This window comes from Lasioglossum baleicum, chromosome 14 (assembly GCF_051020765.1).
Source record: "Lasioglossum baleicum chromosome 14, iyLasBale1, whole genome shotgun sequence".
NCBI lineage: Eukaryota > Metazoa > Arthropoda > Insecta > Hymenoptera > Halictidae > Lasioglossum > Lasioglossum baleicum.
Genome location: NC_134942.1, coordinates 6,295,664 through 6,308,494, shown reverse-complemented (window position 1 = coordinate 6,308,494; position 12,831 = coordinate 6,295,664). Strand labels below are relative to the sequence as shown.

The 12,831-nt window shown below is 41.5% G+C and overlaps 5 protein-coding genes across 13 annotated transcripts in view; 2 read left to right on the top strand and 3 right to left on the bottom strand.

Annotated features, from left to right (window-relative positions):
• The window catches only part of LOC143215815 (uncharacterized), a 32,089-nt gene extending 28,553 nt beyond the window's left edge, over nucleotides 1-3,536 (top strand). For all 7 annotated transcript variants that reach the window (XR_013010452.1, XR_013010451.1, XR_013010449.1 and 4 more), the window contains exon 9: nucleotides 249-3,536. The gene's annotated coding sequence lies outside the window, so the exon portion shown is untranslated. The remainder of the gene's footprint in view (nucleotides 1-248) is intronic.
• Kdm3 (Lysine demethylase 3) overlaps nucleotides 1-3,938 on the bottom strand; it is a 368,071-nt gene extending 364,133 nt beyond the window's left edge. The window contains exon 1 of the mRNA XM_076438307.1: nucleotides 3,888-3,938. Coding sequence (XP_076294422.1) covers nucleotides 3,888-3,923 — 36 coding nt within the window. The 5' untranslated portion in view covers nucleotides 3,924-3,938. The remainder of the gene's footprint in view (nucleotides 1-3,887) is intronic.
• A 1,016-nt stretch (nucleotides 3,939-4,954) lies between these two features.
• Twr (signal peptidase complex catalytic subunit SEC11 homolog C twr) lies at nucleotides 4,955-6,771 on the top strand. Its single transcript, XM_076438351.1, has 4 exons — nucleotides 4,955-5,142; nucleotides 5,247-5,356; nucleotides 5,658-5,807; nucleotides 5,891-6,771. Exons 1-4 carry the CDS (start codon nucleotides 5,083-5,085, stop codon nucleotides 6,123-6,125), a joined length of 555 nt encoding a protein of 184 aa, XP_076294466.1. The 5' UTR covers nucleotides 4,955-5,082; the 3' UTR covers nucleotides 6,126-6,771.
• Nucleotides 6,772-7,271: 500 nt separating this feature from the next.
• Nucleotides 7,272-9,951, bottom strand: Cyp304a1 (Probable cytochrome P450 304a1). Of its 2 annotated transcripts, XM_076438338.1 has the most exons (7): nucleotides 9,780-9,951; nucleotides 9,231-9,655; nucleotides 8,897-9,166; nucleotides 8,424-8,713; nucleotides 8,106-8,362; nucleotides 7,815-8,039; nucleotides 7,272-7,734 (listed from the first exon to the last, which is right to left on the bottom strand). In XM_076438338.1, the coding sequence occupies exons 1-6, from the start codon at nucleotides 9,868-9,870 to the stop codon at nucleotides 7,858-7,860; spliced, it is 1,515 nt and encodes a 504-aa protein (XP_076294453.1). In that variant the 5' UTR covers nucleotides 9,871-9,951; the 3' UTR covers nucleotides 7,272-7,734; nucleotides 7,815-7,857. The 2 variants fall into 2 exon arrangements, with proteins under 2 accessions (XP_076294453.1, XP_076294452.1); XM_076438337.1 differs by having other exon boundaries at nucleotides 7,272-8,039.
• A 290-nt stretch (nucleotides 9,952-10,241) lies between these two features.
• LOC143215819 (TELO2-interacting protein 2) lies at nucleotides 10,242-12,677 on the bottom strand. Of its 2 annotated transcripts, none has more exons than XM_076438346.1 (5): nucleotides 11,508-12,677; nucleotides 11,313-11,441; nucleotides 11,080-11,238; nucleotides 10,803-11,009; nucleotides 10,242-10,726 (listed from the first exon to the last, which is right to left on the bottom strand). In XM_076438346.1, the coding sequence occupies exons 1-5, from the start codon at nucleotides 12,024-12,026 to the stop codon at nucleotides 10,457-10,459; spliced, it is 1,284 nt and encodes a 427-aa protein (XP_076294461.1). In that variant the 5' UTR covers nucleotides 12,027-12,677; the 3' UTR covers nucleotides 10,242-10,456. The 2 variants fall into 2 exon arrangements, with proteins under 2 accessions (XP_076294461.1, XP_076294460.1); XM_076438345.1 differs by having other exon boundaries at nucleotides 11,080-11,241; nucleotides 11,508-12,675.
• Between the last annotated feature and the right edge of the window lie 154 nt (nucleotides 12,678-12,831).

Genomic DNA, 12,831 nt, shown 5'->3' with positions numbered 1-12,831 from the left:
TGTAACGATTAACCGTTGCTTCCGCGAGAAGATTTACTGACGAGGAAGATCCAGGTTCGAATTATATCGCTGGCGTGTGGTGTGCAATCGACGAACCAAATAAGTGTTCCTTTGCTTTTTTTGGAAGGACTAGAGAAGTTCCTAGAGCCCACGGGAGCAGCGACCGGTTTTTTATTTGAGGATTGTTGCCCCCAGCTAAGATAGTTAATCCGAAGTCACATCGTTGAGACGCATTCCTTTGTTTGCAGATAACAAGCTCCGCCACCCTACCCCGCAGCAAGAAGACAAGTAAGAAGAAGGTTGCATGAAACTTGGGGACAGCTGCTGATCGCATCAAGGAATAAGACCAACCACGTTTCTGTCGACCACATCTGATTGAAGGCATCAGCAGCGAGCGCCGTTGAGCTACACACATACACACAGACAGACACACACACATACATACACAGGACGCGTAACACGCATTGATAAACATTGTGTCTTAGCACTAGGCGCCATAAACTGGGTTCGTTTGTACATAGTTCTATCTCGCGGGGCAAACGAAACGTTCATATCGGTTCTGTTCCAAGCATCCGGGCTAAGCTAGTCGCAAACTGAGGGAGAGGGTAAATCGGGTCTTAGCCGATATTTTGATTAGTATTCGCTGACGAAACAACGGGTACGGGGGCTTTTGCTCTTCGTTTGACGAAGAAAAAGAATTTCGGTCGCGGGGAACACCGTTGCTCACAGTCATCCGGAATGCGATTAATTCTGAACTCGTCGATCCTAGATTACTCGTTAGACGCCTTCTGATCGCGCGGCCCGACTCGCCGGACATTTTTTTATACGTGACTGAGACAACACACCTGTGCTTGCTGCGCCCTAGATCAGTGTCGCTTACGATCATGCAGTTGTCCATCCAGGAGTTCGCACGGAGTTCCGTTTCCTAAGCTTTTTCTAAAAACCGTAGCTCTCTGGTACTTTGTATTGAGGATCGGCGCGCCGTGAAACCACGGGAGCAACTTAGAGTTGCAGAAGGGGGGAAACGAATTCTAGTCACACCTGACACGACTCAGGCTACTATTGGTAAACCAGTGCCACTTGACTTTCTAGATTTTGTGTACGCGACCCTAGCTGCTAGACATCCGCTCGGCGCACAGTGGCCAGTTTCTATGAAATGGGCGGAATTCGTCCAAAAATGTTCACGAAACAAATTTAAATTAGGATTATTCATGTAGTTGTACACTCGATTGAGATGCACTGAGCACGGACCTTGCTCGCGGTATATCTGACCGCGTTTGTTAAACAAACAGCCGCTAGTCTCTCGAATCGTTTTCCTCAAAGACGTAATGTATAGACTGCGGATTTGGAGAAAGATAACAAGCATTTAAGAGTATCAATATATTTGCATAATGGCCCGCAGTCTACTTATGTGTCTTGACTTCCTATTAAAATGAAAATTAAAAAGAAAAGTATTCGATATTTTTTCTATCAGACCGAGAATGTTGTAACTTTCTCTAGCTTTGGATTTCGTCCAGGTTGCGATTCTGACCTACTGTGCGCCGGTTAATCCGTAATCAGGCACGGGTAACTTTAAGACAGCCCGTGGCTGCTGTAATCGATTGTATGATATCGAGGCATCCCCCTTTTTCATGGAGATTAGCGTCGACGTGGCGCGCGTGTTTGTCGAAACCGTAGTAGATCATCCTAGCTAGCAGCTCGTGAACGACAACGCTTAAACAAATCGCGCAGCGAATGTTCTCTTCTGTGTGCTTTCGAGGGGGTTCGAATGCAACGGAGTTTCGTTACGTCTCGAGAAGGATAATTGCACGACTTAATTTCCGTATAAGAGCAAGCTGAAGAAGCTGTGTTCGTTGTCGAAGACTTAGCTCGTTTCGTTTTCGATAGGGAGAGAGTGTTGCCTCTGTGAATCACTTCTTGCTCACGTGTTTCTTAACCATTGTACGCGTTGATTATTGTTTTCGATGATAATTGCGTCTCGTTTAGATTCCCTTTTGTATCGGGCACGGCCAGCCGTGCAGATGATTCACGCACAAGTGCGGCAATTACGTCGAAGAACTTCGGAAAGGTGTTTTATCACAGATGTTAACCAGTTCGTGCATATATATAGTTTATCGTGCTATACTCTAATTGTCGTCGAGAGCCCTCGGCCAGTCCTGTTCGAAGTTGATGTGCATGAGAACGAACACTTTGACTGCCTCGCCACTCTTTTCAACGCATCTATTGAGGACAGATTGACCACGAGTAATTAGAATGTTAACAGTTTGTCTACCGGAATAATATTAACCCATTAAGTATTAAATTTATTTTAGAATTTTTGCTCTAAATGATGATTGTTACGATTAATTGAAATTGTAACAGTTGTGGGAAATTAGTATGTACGAAGGCATTCAAAGTGTTGCTATCGCCATAAAAGAGGTGTGGTCAAGCATCCTAGTGGGAATGACTGATAAATGACTTTGGGTGCATTCCGATTCACGCATGATGCGCATACACTGTATAGTGTATGCATAGAGACTCCTATACTACACTATACAGTGTATGCGCATCATGCGTGAATCGGAATGGACCCTTTAACAGGAGTGCATTGCATCCAGCTGGATGCAGCTGACGTTGCCATATAAGGCTGTTCCAATCTACTTTGTACTTGGACCTGTTTCCGATTCAACGTTGATCTTTCTCTTTGGGACAACCTGTACTTAACTCGAATAATCAATCGGGCGGTGCCACCTCTGAACCGAACTGGTCCTGGACGAACCAATCGCCGCGTCGAGGAATTTCGAACGCACCGTTAAGTTAGGATCTGTTATATCGTATAATTGTTGAGTTTACCATGCACGTTCTACGCGATGTTCACGGCTAGATCACCGAAAGAAAATGCAGCGAAAACTGTGTAAAATTTATAAAATTATTGTGACAAAATAGGGTCTAAAATGTTCGAGTAAAGATACTTTCGGACGTTTCTCGGTTCATAGCGTTCGCTGCATTTTATGGATAACGGCTCGAAAGCTCGTCAGAGAAAGCTAAACAATTGCAATTTATATATATATATATAATATATGTATCGTTAATCTTTAGCCACCTTGATATTTCGGTGTGAATGAGAATTCTATACGTGTGCCTGTATATGGTGTACCAGAGAGAGAGAAAGAGAGTGTGCAAATGCATGTGTGAGAGAGAAAGAGAGAAAGAGAATGAGAAAATGCTCAAGTAAGAATCTCTTTGCCTATACTCGAAGGAGAATGAGAAAGAGAAATGAAAAAAAACTCCTAGACTCATTACAGTATCTCGACATTACTCGAGCTTTGTTCTTTGTAATTATTAAGCGTTTCCGGCGCGACGATGATGCGCCGCGAATTATATGGTGCTGCGAACTTTCTAATTTGTTTTATAGTTACAAACCCCGGCAGCATAACGGAGAAAACATGTTCTGAGAGTGAAGAATATTCGGAGACTTCTACGGAGGATGTGGATAGGTCGGATCACAGTATTTCGGTTTAAGTATGTCTGTAGTCAATAAAGTGACATTAAAGTGATTCTACGTGTTATCATTATTCGACAGTCTGCAAATCTGCTGTCTTCCCCATGTCTTCCCATTGGAAATCTAAACTCTCCCAGATTCTTTTCGAAATGTTCGATCTTTAGCAATGACATTAAGACTGCCAGCCCCTGTACACCGACGAGATGCTATTAAAGACTGCCAAAATGATCTACGAAAGCAATAATAGAGCAATCAAAAATTGTTTATTTACTTACTACTTGTTGTCCTGAAATCAATAGATAAAACAAAAACATATTAAAATCGATTCGTACAATATCATTGGCATATAAAAACATTTTAATTTAAATGCTGTACAATTTTTCATTGAAATTTAATTTGTACTCACGCTTACGTCTTCTCCCGCTTCAAGAAAGTCCGCCATGATGCTACGTCAGGCTTTCGATTGATTTCGATCGATTGATCCTTTTCCCTTGGAATCTGTAACAAAAAGAACAAATTTATTAATTTCAATTGGCGAACAGTCAAAAACTAAATAACAATTAATAATAAATAAATAATTCAAGTTGACTATAAAATCGAAATTAATTTTAACGGAAATTAAATAAATTCGATTTCTATCGCACGACACGAATTCAAAGCCAATTAATCGTCACGACACAAGAGTAAATTGGAATTAATAGAGAATAAATAATTCAACTTGAATATTTATTAATTATTCATTAATGGTTTGAAATAAAATGTTGAATAACACAGTTTAATTTAAAAAATAATTTGTACTCACGCTCGCGTCCTCTCCTGTTTCAAGAAAGTCCGCCATGATGCTACGTCACGATTCGATTCTCGAAAGCATCGATCTCGCTACCAAGATGCTCTTTCAAACGATTGATTCTTTTCCCGCGGAATCTGTAACAGAAAGGACAAATCCATTAATTACAATTGACAAACAGTCAGAAACTAAATAAGAATTAATAGTAAATAAACAATTCAATTTGTACATAAAATCGAAATTAATTTTAACGGAAATTCAATAAACTCTATCGCACGACACGAATTCATTTTACGAGTCTGTAACAGAAATAGCAAATTTTGGTAGGATGTGACACGGAATGGTGTCACAACTCACAACGTGAGATAGAAAAATATGTTGGGTGATTGATCTACTCTTATATCTTGTCTGTGCCTATAGACTATAATAGCATTTCTTGATCGAAACGTTTTCTAAGAGTTGCATTCTAAAATCGGACATTTCATATGAATCAACCTAATAGTACTGACTTCTATTCATTCTGTAAGAATTACAATTTGAAACAAAATAATTACAATCACGGAATGGCCACTAATGAATAATTATTGATTATTGTTTGTGTTATGTACGTCTATCATTTGAAATTGTCCCGCCATTCCCGATAGAACTCGGTCCGTTCCGTCAGTTCCACCTTCCATCTGTTCCAATTGTTCCCTGTTCATTGTTTACGTGACGTGGTGATGCGACTGGTCGTTGCCGGTTGCGTTCAAGGGGAAACGTAAACGTAGTTTTGAGGCTGTTTTGTTTAGTTGGTTCACGTAATTTGTAGAAAAAAATGGTTGTGGCCTCGTTGCAGTCTGTGTTCGACGATGTCCGGAGGATGAATAAACGTCAGGTAAAGAAATTTTGCATGTTCAAGCGTCGCAAGTTTTTCGGCGAGCAAGCACATATGGTCGGTGGAATGGAGTATAACAACGATTCTCGTATTATTATTTACAGTGTCTGTATCAAGTGCTGAGTTTCGCTATGATCGTCTCCTCAGCGTTGATGATGTGGAAAGGATTGATGGTCGTAACAGGTACCGAAAGCCCGATCGTGGTCGTTCTCAGGTATTCCCAACACTTAACCTAACATTTTGCTAACGCATCTTACGCGCGAATAATTTTAACTTACGAAACTGGCGATCTTCAATTTTACTTGCGTCAAATTTTATTCACGCTATTTCCGAATAACTTCTAAATGTCACTGCATCTCGATATTGGTTTTCCAACTTATGTTCTTATTTAATGCAACTTAGTTGTCTTTTGAAAAGGGTTTTAATTATTTTTAAGTTTCATTAGGATACTTTGTATGTAATTTAACAATGCTAATGCACCGTCCTTACGCATTTTCTACCTAACTATGTTATAGCGGTAGTATGGAGCCAGCATTTCATAGGGGGGATTTATTATTTTTAACCAATTACCACGACGAACCAGTCAGGGTAGGAGAAATTGTTGTCTTTAAAGTTGAGGGTAGGGATATTCCAATTGTCCACAGAATACTTAAACTACACGAAAAGTAAGTATCAGCTAGTTGCTAAGAAATGGTAAGGTTAGGACATAAGCTAGAATAATCAATGAACGAGAATTCATGAATTTTAGGGGTGACCAAAACAATACTATTACATTTCTGACAAAAGGTGATAACAACTCTGTCGATGACAGAGGTTTGTACGCAGCTGGTCAGCTATGGCTGACCAATAAAGATGTTGTTGGTAAAGCAAAGGGTTTCCTACCATATGTGGGGATGATTACAATATACATGAACGAGTATCCCAAATTTAAGTGTGCGGTGTTAGCATTCTTGGGGATGTATATTTTGGCACACAGGGAATAAGTGCATCTCGGCTAGGGAATTCTGTGAAATAGACTGCCATTGAACATCTATCGAAGAGAAGTGCATTGTAAAATGAAATGCTATTTACTTGGTTATTCAAATACACACGTGGAGCTATGTACAATGTGATGTTATGTCTTATTGATTTCATACCATACTCGAGGAACCTTCTGTGCGCGACAAGTTAGTACTTGAAAAAACAGTTCTGCACAAGTGTCTTTGCATCCATGATAACGAGAACATATTTAACGTGTGTCTGTAATGCTCCAGTACTTATATGTACATTGCGTTGAAAGAAAGCTTCGTGCCCGCCGTCTAGCGAACGTTCAATGTACAAATACACCGTATTTATAGATATTACGATTGTTGTTTTGCCAAACTTCATTAACTCATTTAAATAGTACAATGCGAAGATATGTTAGATCATATGGATACTTTTGTCAGATCCAGCATCGAAGCTTACAGCCATTTCTGTGCTACACTTACGACGCATTCCTTCCAGCGAGTCGTTAATGCACGCAAAGTTTTATTAACGAACAAATTACAGTATTCGAATTATATTCCTGTATCGATATGAAATTATTGAAAGCTATTTGTATATCAATTTCATAACGAATTGTAATAAAGAACGATGAAGTTTTTCATACGTTTGTCGTGTATCTAATTGATTTCTATCGTTATCGCTGGTTAATGACTTCTGTCGGCGCAACAATGATGATACACAACAATGGAATCTCTCGATTGGCATCGTTCGATTACTTCTAACAGTTCTAACGCATTAGATACTCAACATGCAAAGCCGTTGTAACAGGTATGATTACCAAGTTACGATTGAGTGGCACCAAATATTTTAGAACTACGAACGCTCTCCTGTATTTAACAGGAGAAAGGAGGACATGGGAAATTTGGGAAGCTTAGCAATAAAGTGTATATGCAACTGCGTCGGCATTTGTGTCGGTGCGTTCGCGTTACGAGAACTCGCAATCTTGTGTTTTCACGCTGACGATTGTACTCGATGTTTGAAATTAATTTTGATTTTATAGAATATGATTAAACATCGAGTATAAATGTTAGTCAAGGATAGGAAATTGTGTCTTCTGCGAACGCGATTGACTCAACATAAATACCGTCGCTTTTGCACGCGAGTTTTTACTTTTGACTGCACATAAGAGTAAGAGCATCTTCCCTCTCTTCTCCGTCATAATAATATCTGTACATAATACGTTTATTTCACAGTCACTGAATATTTTAATAAGAATACGTCTCTTAGAATGCAAGTACGCATCGACAAACGGGTACTTGCTTGTAGGCAACAATTTCGAGAACCTTTCTATGTTAAGTACATTTAGTCCGATGCGATGTATTTTTTTGTCTCAGACTGTCACGAATTATAAAAATAAATCTATAGCATGTTAAAACGTACAGTGTGCTGTTTTCATTCTATCCTGACATAACAAAGAGATGACCAATGAGTCATTGGCAATGATATACTGTCGGCCTCTTGATAAAATTTGTTTATTTACTATCTATTTTTGCCAAGATAGATTACCCTTATTGCGACGTCTTCGGGACCGATTTATACGACATTAAAAACAAGATAAAGCAAGACCTATAAGTCAATAAGTCGTCTCAAAAATATTGACGAGTGATATAATTTCGATTTTACCATTTGCTACTATTACCAATTACCCAATCAATGTTGTTACAAGAAAGTCCACTTCCATTCCTATCTTCAGTACCGTGGCTCCACTCGAATCCAGGTCTCCTTGGGGGTGACGATCAACCCAGGAATTTTATCGTTGATCCCCGTAGGTTCACTTTCGACGAACCCAAAATTGAAAGACTGCATTAGCGCAGCGAATACTCCGAACATGTTATACCTGGCGAAAGTTTCCCCAGCACATACACGATGTCCTAAAACCAGAATTGTTATTTCCCCATCGAAACATCGCTGGCAATTGCCAAATTCTCTATACGCACCGAACCCGAAAGGTAAAGTTGGGTCCTTGCCTAGTTGGCCATCTTCTTTGAGGAACCGTTCGGGCCGGAAGTTCTCAGGGTCTCCCCATAGTTCAGGATCAGAGTTCAAGCCTGATAGATTCGCGATCACAAACGACTCCTTCGGGACATGGTAGCCGCAGAGAGTGGCATCCTTCATGGCCTTGTGAGGCACGCCGAGAGGCGTCAGCGTCTCGCATCTCATGCTCTCTCTTATGGTGGCTTCGGTGTACGGCAGGCTGAAGCAACATATATCGAATCAATATGTTTGCTATTTTTCCATTTCGGGAAGTGCATTACTTCTTTCTGTCCTCCCAAGTCACGATCCTTCCGGTCCCAACCACCTGATCTATCTCATCCTGTACTTTCTTCCCAATTTCCGGATTGTGCATGACGAACTTGATGAGGTGTGTTAAAGCGCTCGGCATCGCTGATAGCGATGGGAACATGAAGTCCACCATAGTCATGATCAGTTGCTTCTCCGAGAAGTCGGACGGACCAGTCTGGTTACGCATTTCGGTTAGATACCTGTCTACCATCCCCATGTCGCTGCCATCCGAGTTCAATGTCCTCTGCTTGTCTATGTATTCCTACGTCAATCACAACGCTGCTGAATTGATAGGAACGAATATCTTTTCAACTTTTACTACCTACTCCCGTAGGGTTGTATCACTCATTTACGTAAAGAAGAATCCCAATTTTTCATACTTATTTTCTAAAACTAGGATTTTTTAATTTTCTCTTCCGCACACCCAATGTAGCAGAGGACGTACCTGCACGAACTCCACCATGCCAGCGTTTCCCTTGATGATATTAGTGAACCCGAACAAGTTCCCAAAGTACTTGAGGAACGCTCGCTGGGAAAGGGCAGCGCCGGTGGTGTCGCCGGCCCTTTGGAACATCATGGCACTTCCACAGAGTTTTCTCAGCCGCTGGTGTTCCGAGCGACCGTACCTCTCGCCGGTCATGATATCCCAAATGCTGTTCCCGAAGTATGGGAACAGGATGTCGGGAAAATAAGCCTCATCCTTCCTCAGGAACGTCTAAAAGACACCGTGTTAATCCCTGATCGAAAAGCTACCTTCTAAATAGCTCTGCGCAGAACACCTTCTCTTGGTTGTTGATGGGCCCATTCCTCAGCATGTCGACCAGTAAGGTGACCTCCGCCATCATATCTGCCTCGTACTTCTCCTGTCGTCTACCGAAACCGAAGTCCCTCATGTTCCTAAGAGCGAAACGTCTTTGATGTTGCCAAAACGAACCTTCGGTGAAGAAGATGCCATAACTGCTTCCAAAGGCTCTCACTTTTAGAACGTCCACGTCGACCCCTCTGCCATCGAACGCTTCGTTCTTGTACAGTTCCTTGATACTGTCGTAGTCGTTCGCGATCACGGCCAAGTATGGTCCCAAGTAGCAAGTCACGACTTTCGATTTCAATTTGTCAACGTAGTAGCGCAGGGTGTTGCTGGGGAACGCGTAGTCTCCCCAAAGAAGGTGCCAATAGGACCCGCCGAACGGCACACGCGGCAGAGCTGTTAGTGCACGAAGAGATTATTGAAAATCGTGGTCCATCTAAAAGAGGCTCAACCAGTCCCTGTATCAACTTTCCCCAGTCTTCCTAAATTAGTAGGTTTTCCGATTTTTAGTTCCACTTACTTGGCGGGACGTTCGGTGGCACGCACGTAAGAAACTCGTAGAACTTGTACCCTATGATTAATAGTATTATAACAATTAGGATAGGCGACATGGCGAAGCCACTGTTGAATCAACGATAGATCCTTAATTTCTGGCAACCTCGACGGTCTAGCGACGAGTGAATATTAAAAATATGTATGTCGGCCGGCTGTTTATATGATAAGTTCCCACCCTTATCTTCCCGTGCAAAGTCGAATGTTTTGACATTATCGTTAATAGTGGGTAGTCGTTAATAGTGATACAAAAAATATAATACGGATAAACAGTGGAAGATTGAACAAATTATTTTCGCACATGTGTTTTCCGTTAGATAAGAGCTTCTTGATGAAGGTTGGCAAATGGTTGCTCCAGTTTTCGGAAAAAGATAATCGCTCGGTTTTAATGTTATTATTCCCCGTGAAAGGATAGCTTTGATCGAGAGACGTTCTAACAAAAATCTTTATTTTACAATACAAAGTGCTATACATTTATTCATTAAATCACAAATGAGATTTCTAAGTACTATTCGTTATGTTTTATTTTGTATCATACCCTAAGAAACTACAAAAAATAATGTTTTCTTTCCGGTTTTAAATAATGCGGCCCATACACACAGTTTGTCGGAGTTCATTCTAGAACAGACTTGTTTATGGTTGATTTCACTCGAAATATTTGGTATCGCCTAGGCATGCTACTTGCAGACTATTCTTTATCACCGAGCGTGTACGATCGTCCCTCATGACTGCGCAACCCACGTTCGGGGACAGTTTGTATAACAAACAGATGCAGTCCTGCAGATTTCGCTTGATCTCATTGTCGAATACAGGGGTCTCTGTTAGGTCGAAGTGTAATTTCAAGAACGCGGTGTACAGAGGTACACAGTGGGCCGCGCCTCGCTGATGGAACATCAACAGAAACGTTTTGGCCGTCTGAAAAACATAATCGAATATTTATGTACTGTTGATAAGCGAACGTAAATAAAAGAAAGCGTTCGAAAATATTCACCTCCAATGTCGCTTTCAACGTTCGAAGGTCCGTGTGATGTTCGCAATATTCAGTCAGTATTCTAGTTAGTCTCTCGCACCACTTTGCGCAACCAATGTTGGTCAAAAGTTGGGGTAAACTCAGCATATAAACTCGTCTGAGCTCTACGTTTTGCTCGAACTCCATGTTATCCAATAAAACAGCCAGAACATCGTCCCGCTGTGTCCACTGCGATAATGCATAATATGGTAATACATACATTAAAATGAACATTATTATCAAATATAATGGAGCTTACTTCGAAGACCTTTAATGTATAGTCCCAAAGTTCCATGGTAGCTAACAAACTAGTTATACACGAATATACCAATATCACATATTTGTCCTCTCTCTGATGAGTCAAGCGCTCTAAAGCATGGAACATTACTTTGGCATACCCGGTCTCTATTAGTCCTTTCTTCTAGACACAAGAAATCAAGCAATTAGTAACGAGACAAGTAATATACAGATTACAAACAAATTCAATCTTACTAAATGCGAGTGCTGGATAATTTGCTGTAAGCATTCAAGACCTATCACCACATTGTATGGCACATAGTCGTCGATAATGATTAAAGCTGTTGGAAGAACATCGCCCAAATGGTCGTGTAAAGCTGGTTTCTGTGGAACAAACAATCAGCTTTAATATACGATCAAAGCCCACAAGTATCGAATGATTCTACAGACCTCCACTTGATGCAAAAGCCACTTATAACAGGCAACAGCAGCGGGATAAGATTTCCAAGTGTGTTTCATCAGTTTGGGTCTTAACGTGACCAGTGCAGTGACAAAATTATCCTGCTCCATTAGAAACTGAGCTATGCTCTGGCATTTGTACAACTCCAGGAGACTGTTTAACAGCTCTTTGGAGATTGACACAGACTCTGCGGTGTTCCAAATATTTTTCTCATGGTGTTCGCCGATCAACAACAACAAGTTAATGGTAAAAGTCCTAACAGAGGACGCGTTCTCCTGGCAACAATTGTGGGAGACATGGGGGAGCATGGACCTGATATTCCTCAGGTTCCTGTCGACGATCTGTCTGTACTCTCTGTAGTCCTTCTCCTCGCAAGGACGACTGGCACCGATCGTTTTCTCAGGAACGTAGGTCTTCTGTACGAGATCGACGCACGCCGTCCAAAAGCCATTCTCGAGCGGAACGCCCGAGATTCGCATGGCCTCGAGCTCCCCCAGAAGATCATTCATTTTGCGAACGGTCTGCAATTCAGTCCCAGCCAGAGATAACGATCGCCGCCTCGCGAATCAAATTTCCTGCGATGATCTGCTCGAATCGGCGGTGCACGTTGAAACTGTCATTTTCCGAATCGAAAAAACAACACCTCAATCGAAACGGTCGAGACCTGATCGATGGGAAACCGACGACAACTGACAATGTGACAATTGGTGACAATCCTTTTTGCGGAACGTTACCACTCAACAACGGCAGAGTGTACCGACTGTTGTAGGAGGCTCGGGCATGTGACGGATTCGACGCAAAACTCGCAATTAGGGAAGCATCGAAGTATTTTCACGGTGACGACCGCGACCAAAATTATTTCCTCCGCCCTCTCTTCGATCATTCACGGATGCGATTTTTTCTCCGATTTTCGGACGTGTTCTGGAAGACTCGGGAATCTGATCGATACAATCTGTATTTAGGTGCTACGAGGTATCTAAGTGTCTGTCATATTCCTCTTTTCGGAACAGGCTGCGTTTCTGCAAGCTGGGTTCCTCGTCTTTGATTTACGCCGTTTCTGTTTTTCGTTCCCTTGGCTCGGAGAGTCGCGGAATTTTATGCCTAATGCGAAATTTCTATTGGAACCTACGGAATTCATGACTCTAAATTGGACAGCCTTGGTGTACTACGAACAGAGAATGTTGCCGCTTTTCCAAGTTCGTAAATCCAGATCTTTTAGGGCTGCGGGGAAAGGAAATTTTCATACATTCAGGACGAATTTTCTATTCAGAAATCAGAACACATTCATGGCCCACAAATTTGGGCACTGTTTGT

Excerpts from the sequence above, each read along its gene's own strand:
- Twr (XM_076438351.1), top strand. The coding sequence starts at position 5,083 with ATGGTTGTGGCCTCGTTGCAGTCTGTGTTCGACGATGTCCGGAGGATG. Across the intron at positions 5,143-5,246 it reads GGAGGATGAATAAACGTCAG|TGTCTGTATCAAGTGCTGAG; the intron begins GTAAAGAAATTT and ends TATTATTTACAG. Across the intron at positions 5,808-5,890 it reads ATACTTAAACTACACGAAAA|GGGTGACCAAAACAATACTA; the intron begins GTAAGTATCAGC and ends CATGAATTTTAG.
- Cyp304a1 (XM_076438337.1), bottom strand. The coding sequence starts at position 9,870 with ATGTCGCCTATCCTAATTGTTATAATACTATTAATCATAGGGTACAAG. Across the intron at positions 9,656-9,779 it reads GCCACCGAACGTCCCGCCAA|CTCTGCCGCGTGTGCCGTTC; the intron begins GTAAGTGGAACT and ends GTGCACTAACAG. Across the intron at positions 8,363-8,423 it reads ACTTGGGAGGACAGAAAGAA|CCTGCCGTACACCGAAGCCA; the intron begins GTAATGCACTTC and ends ATGTTGCTTCAG.
- LOC143215819 (XM_076438345.1), bottom strand. The coding sequence starts at position 12,026 with ATGAATGATCTTCTGGGGGAGCTCGAGGCCATGCGAATCTCGGGCGTT. Across the intron at positions 11,010-11,079 it reads ATACATTAAAGGTCTTCGAA|TGGACACAGCGGGACGATGT; the intron begins GTAAGCTCCATT and ends GCATTATCGCAG. Across the intron at positions 10,727-10,802 it reads CGTTGAAAGCGACATTGGAG|ACGGCCAAAACGTTTCTGTT; the intron begins GTGAATATTTTC and ends TATGTTTTTCAG.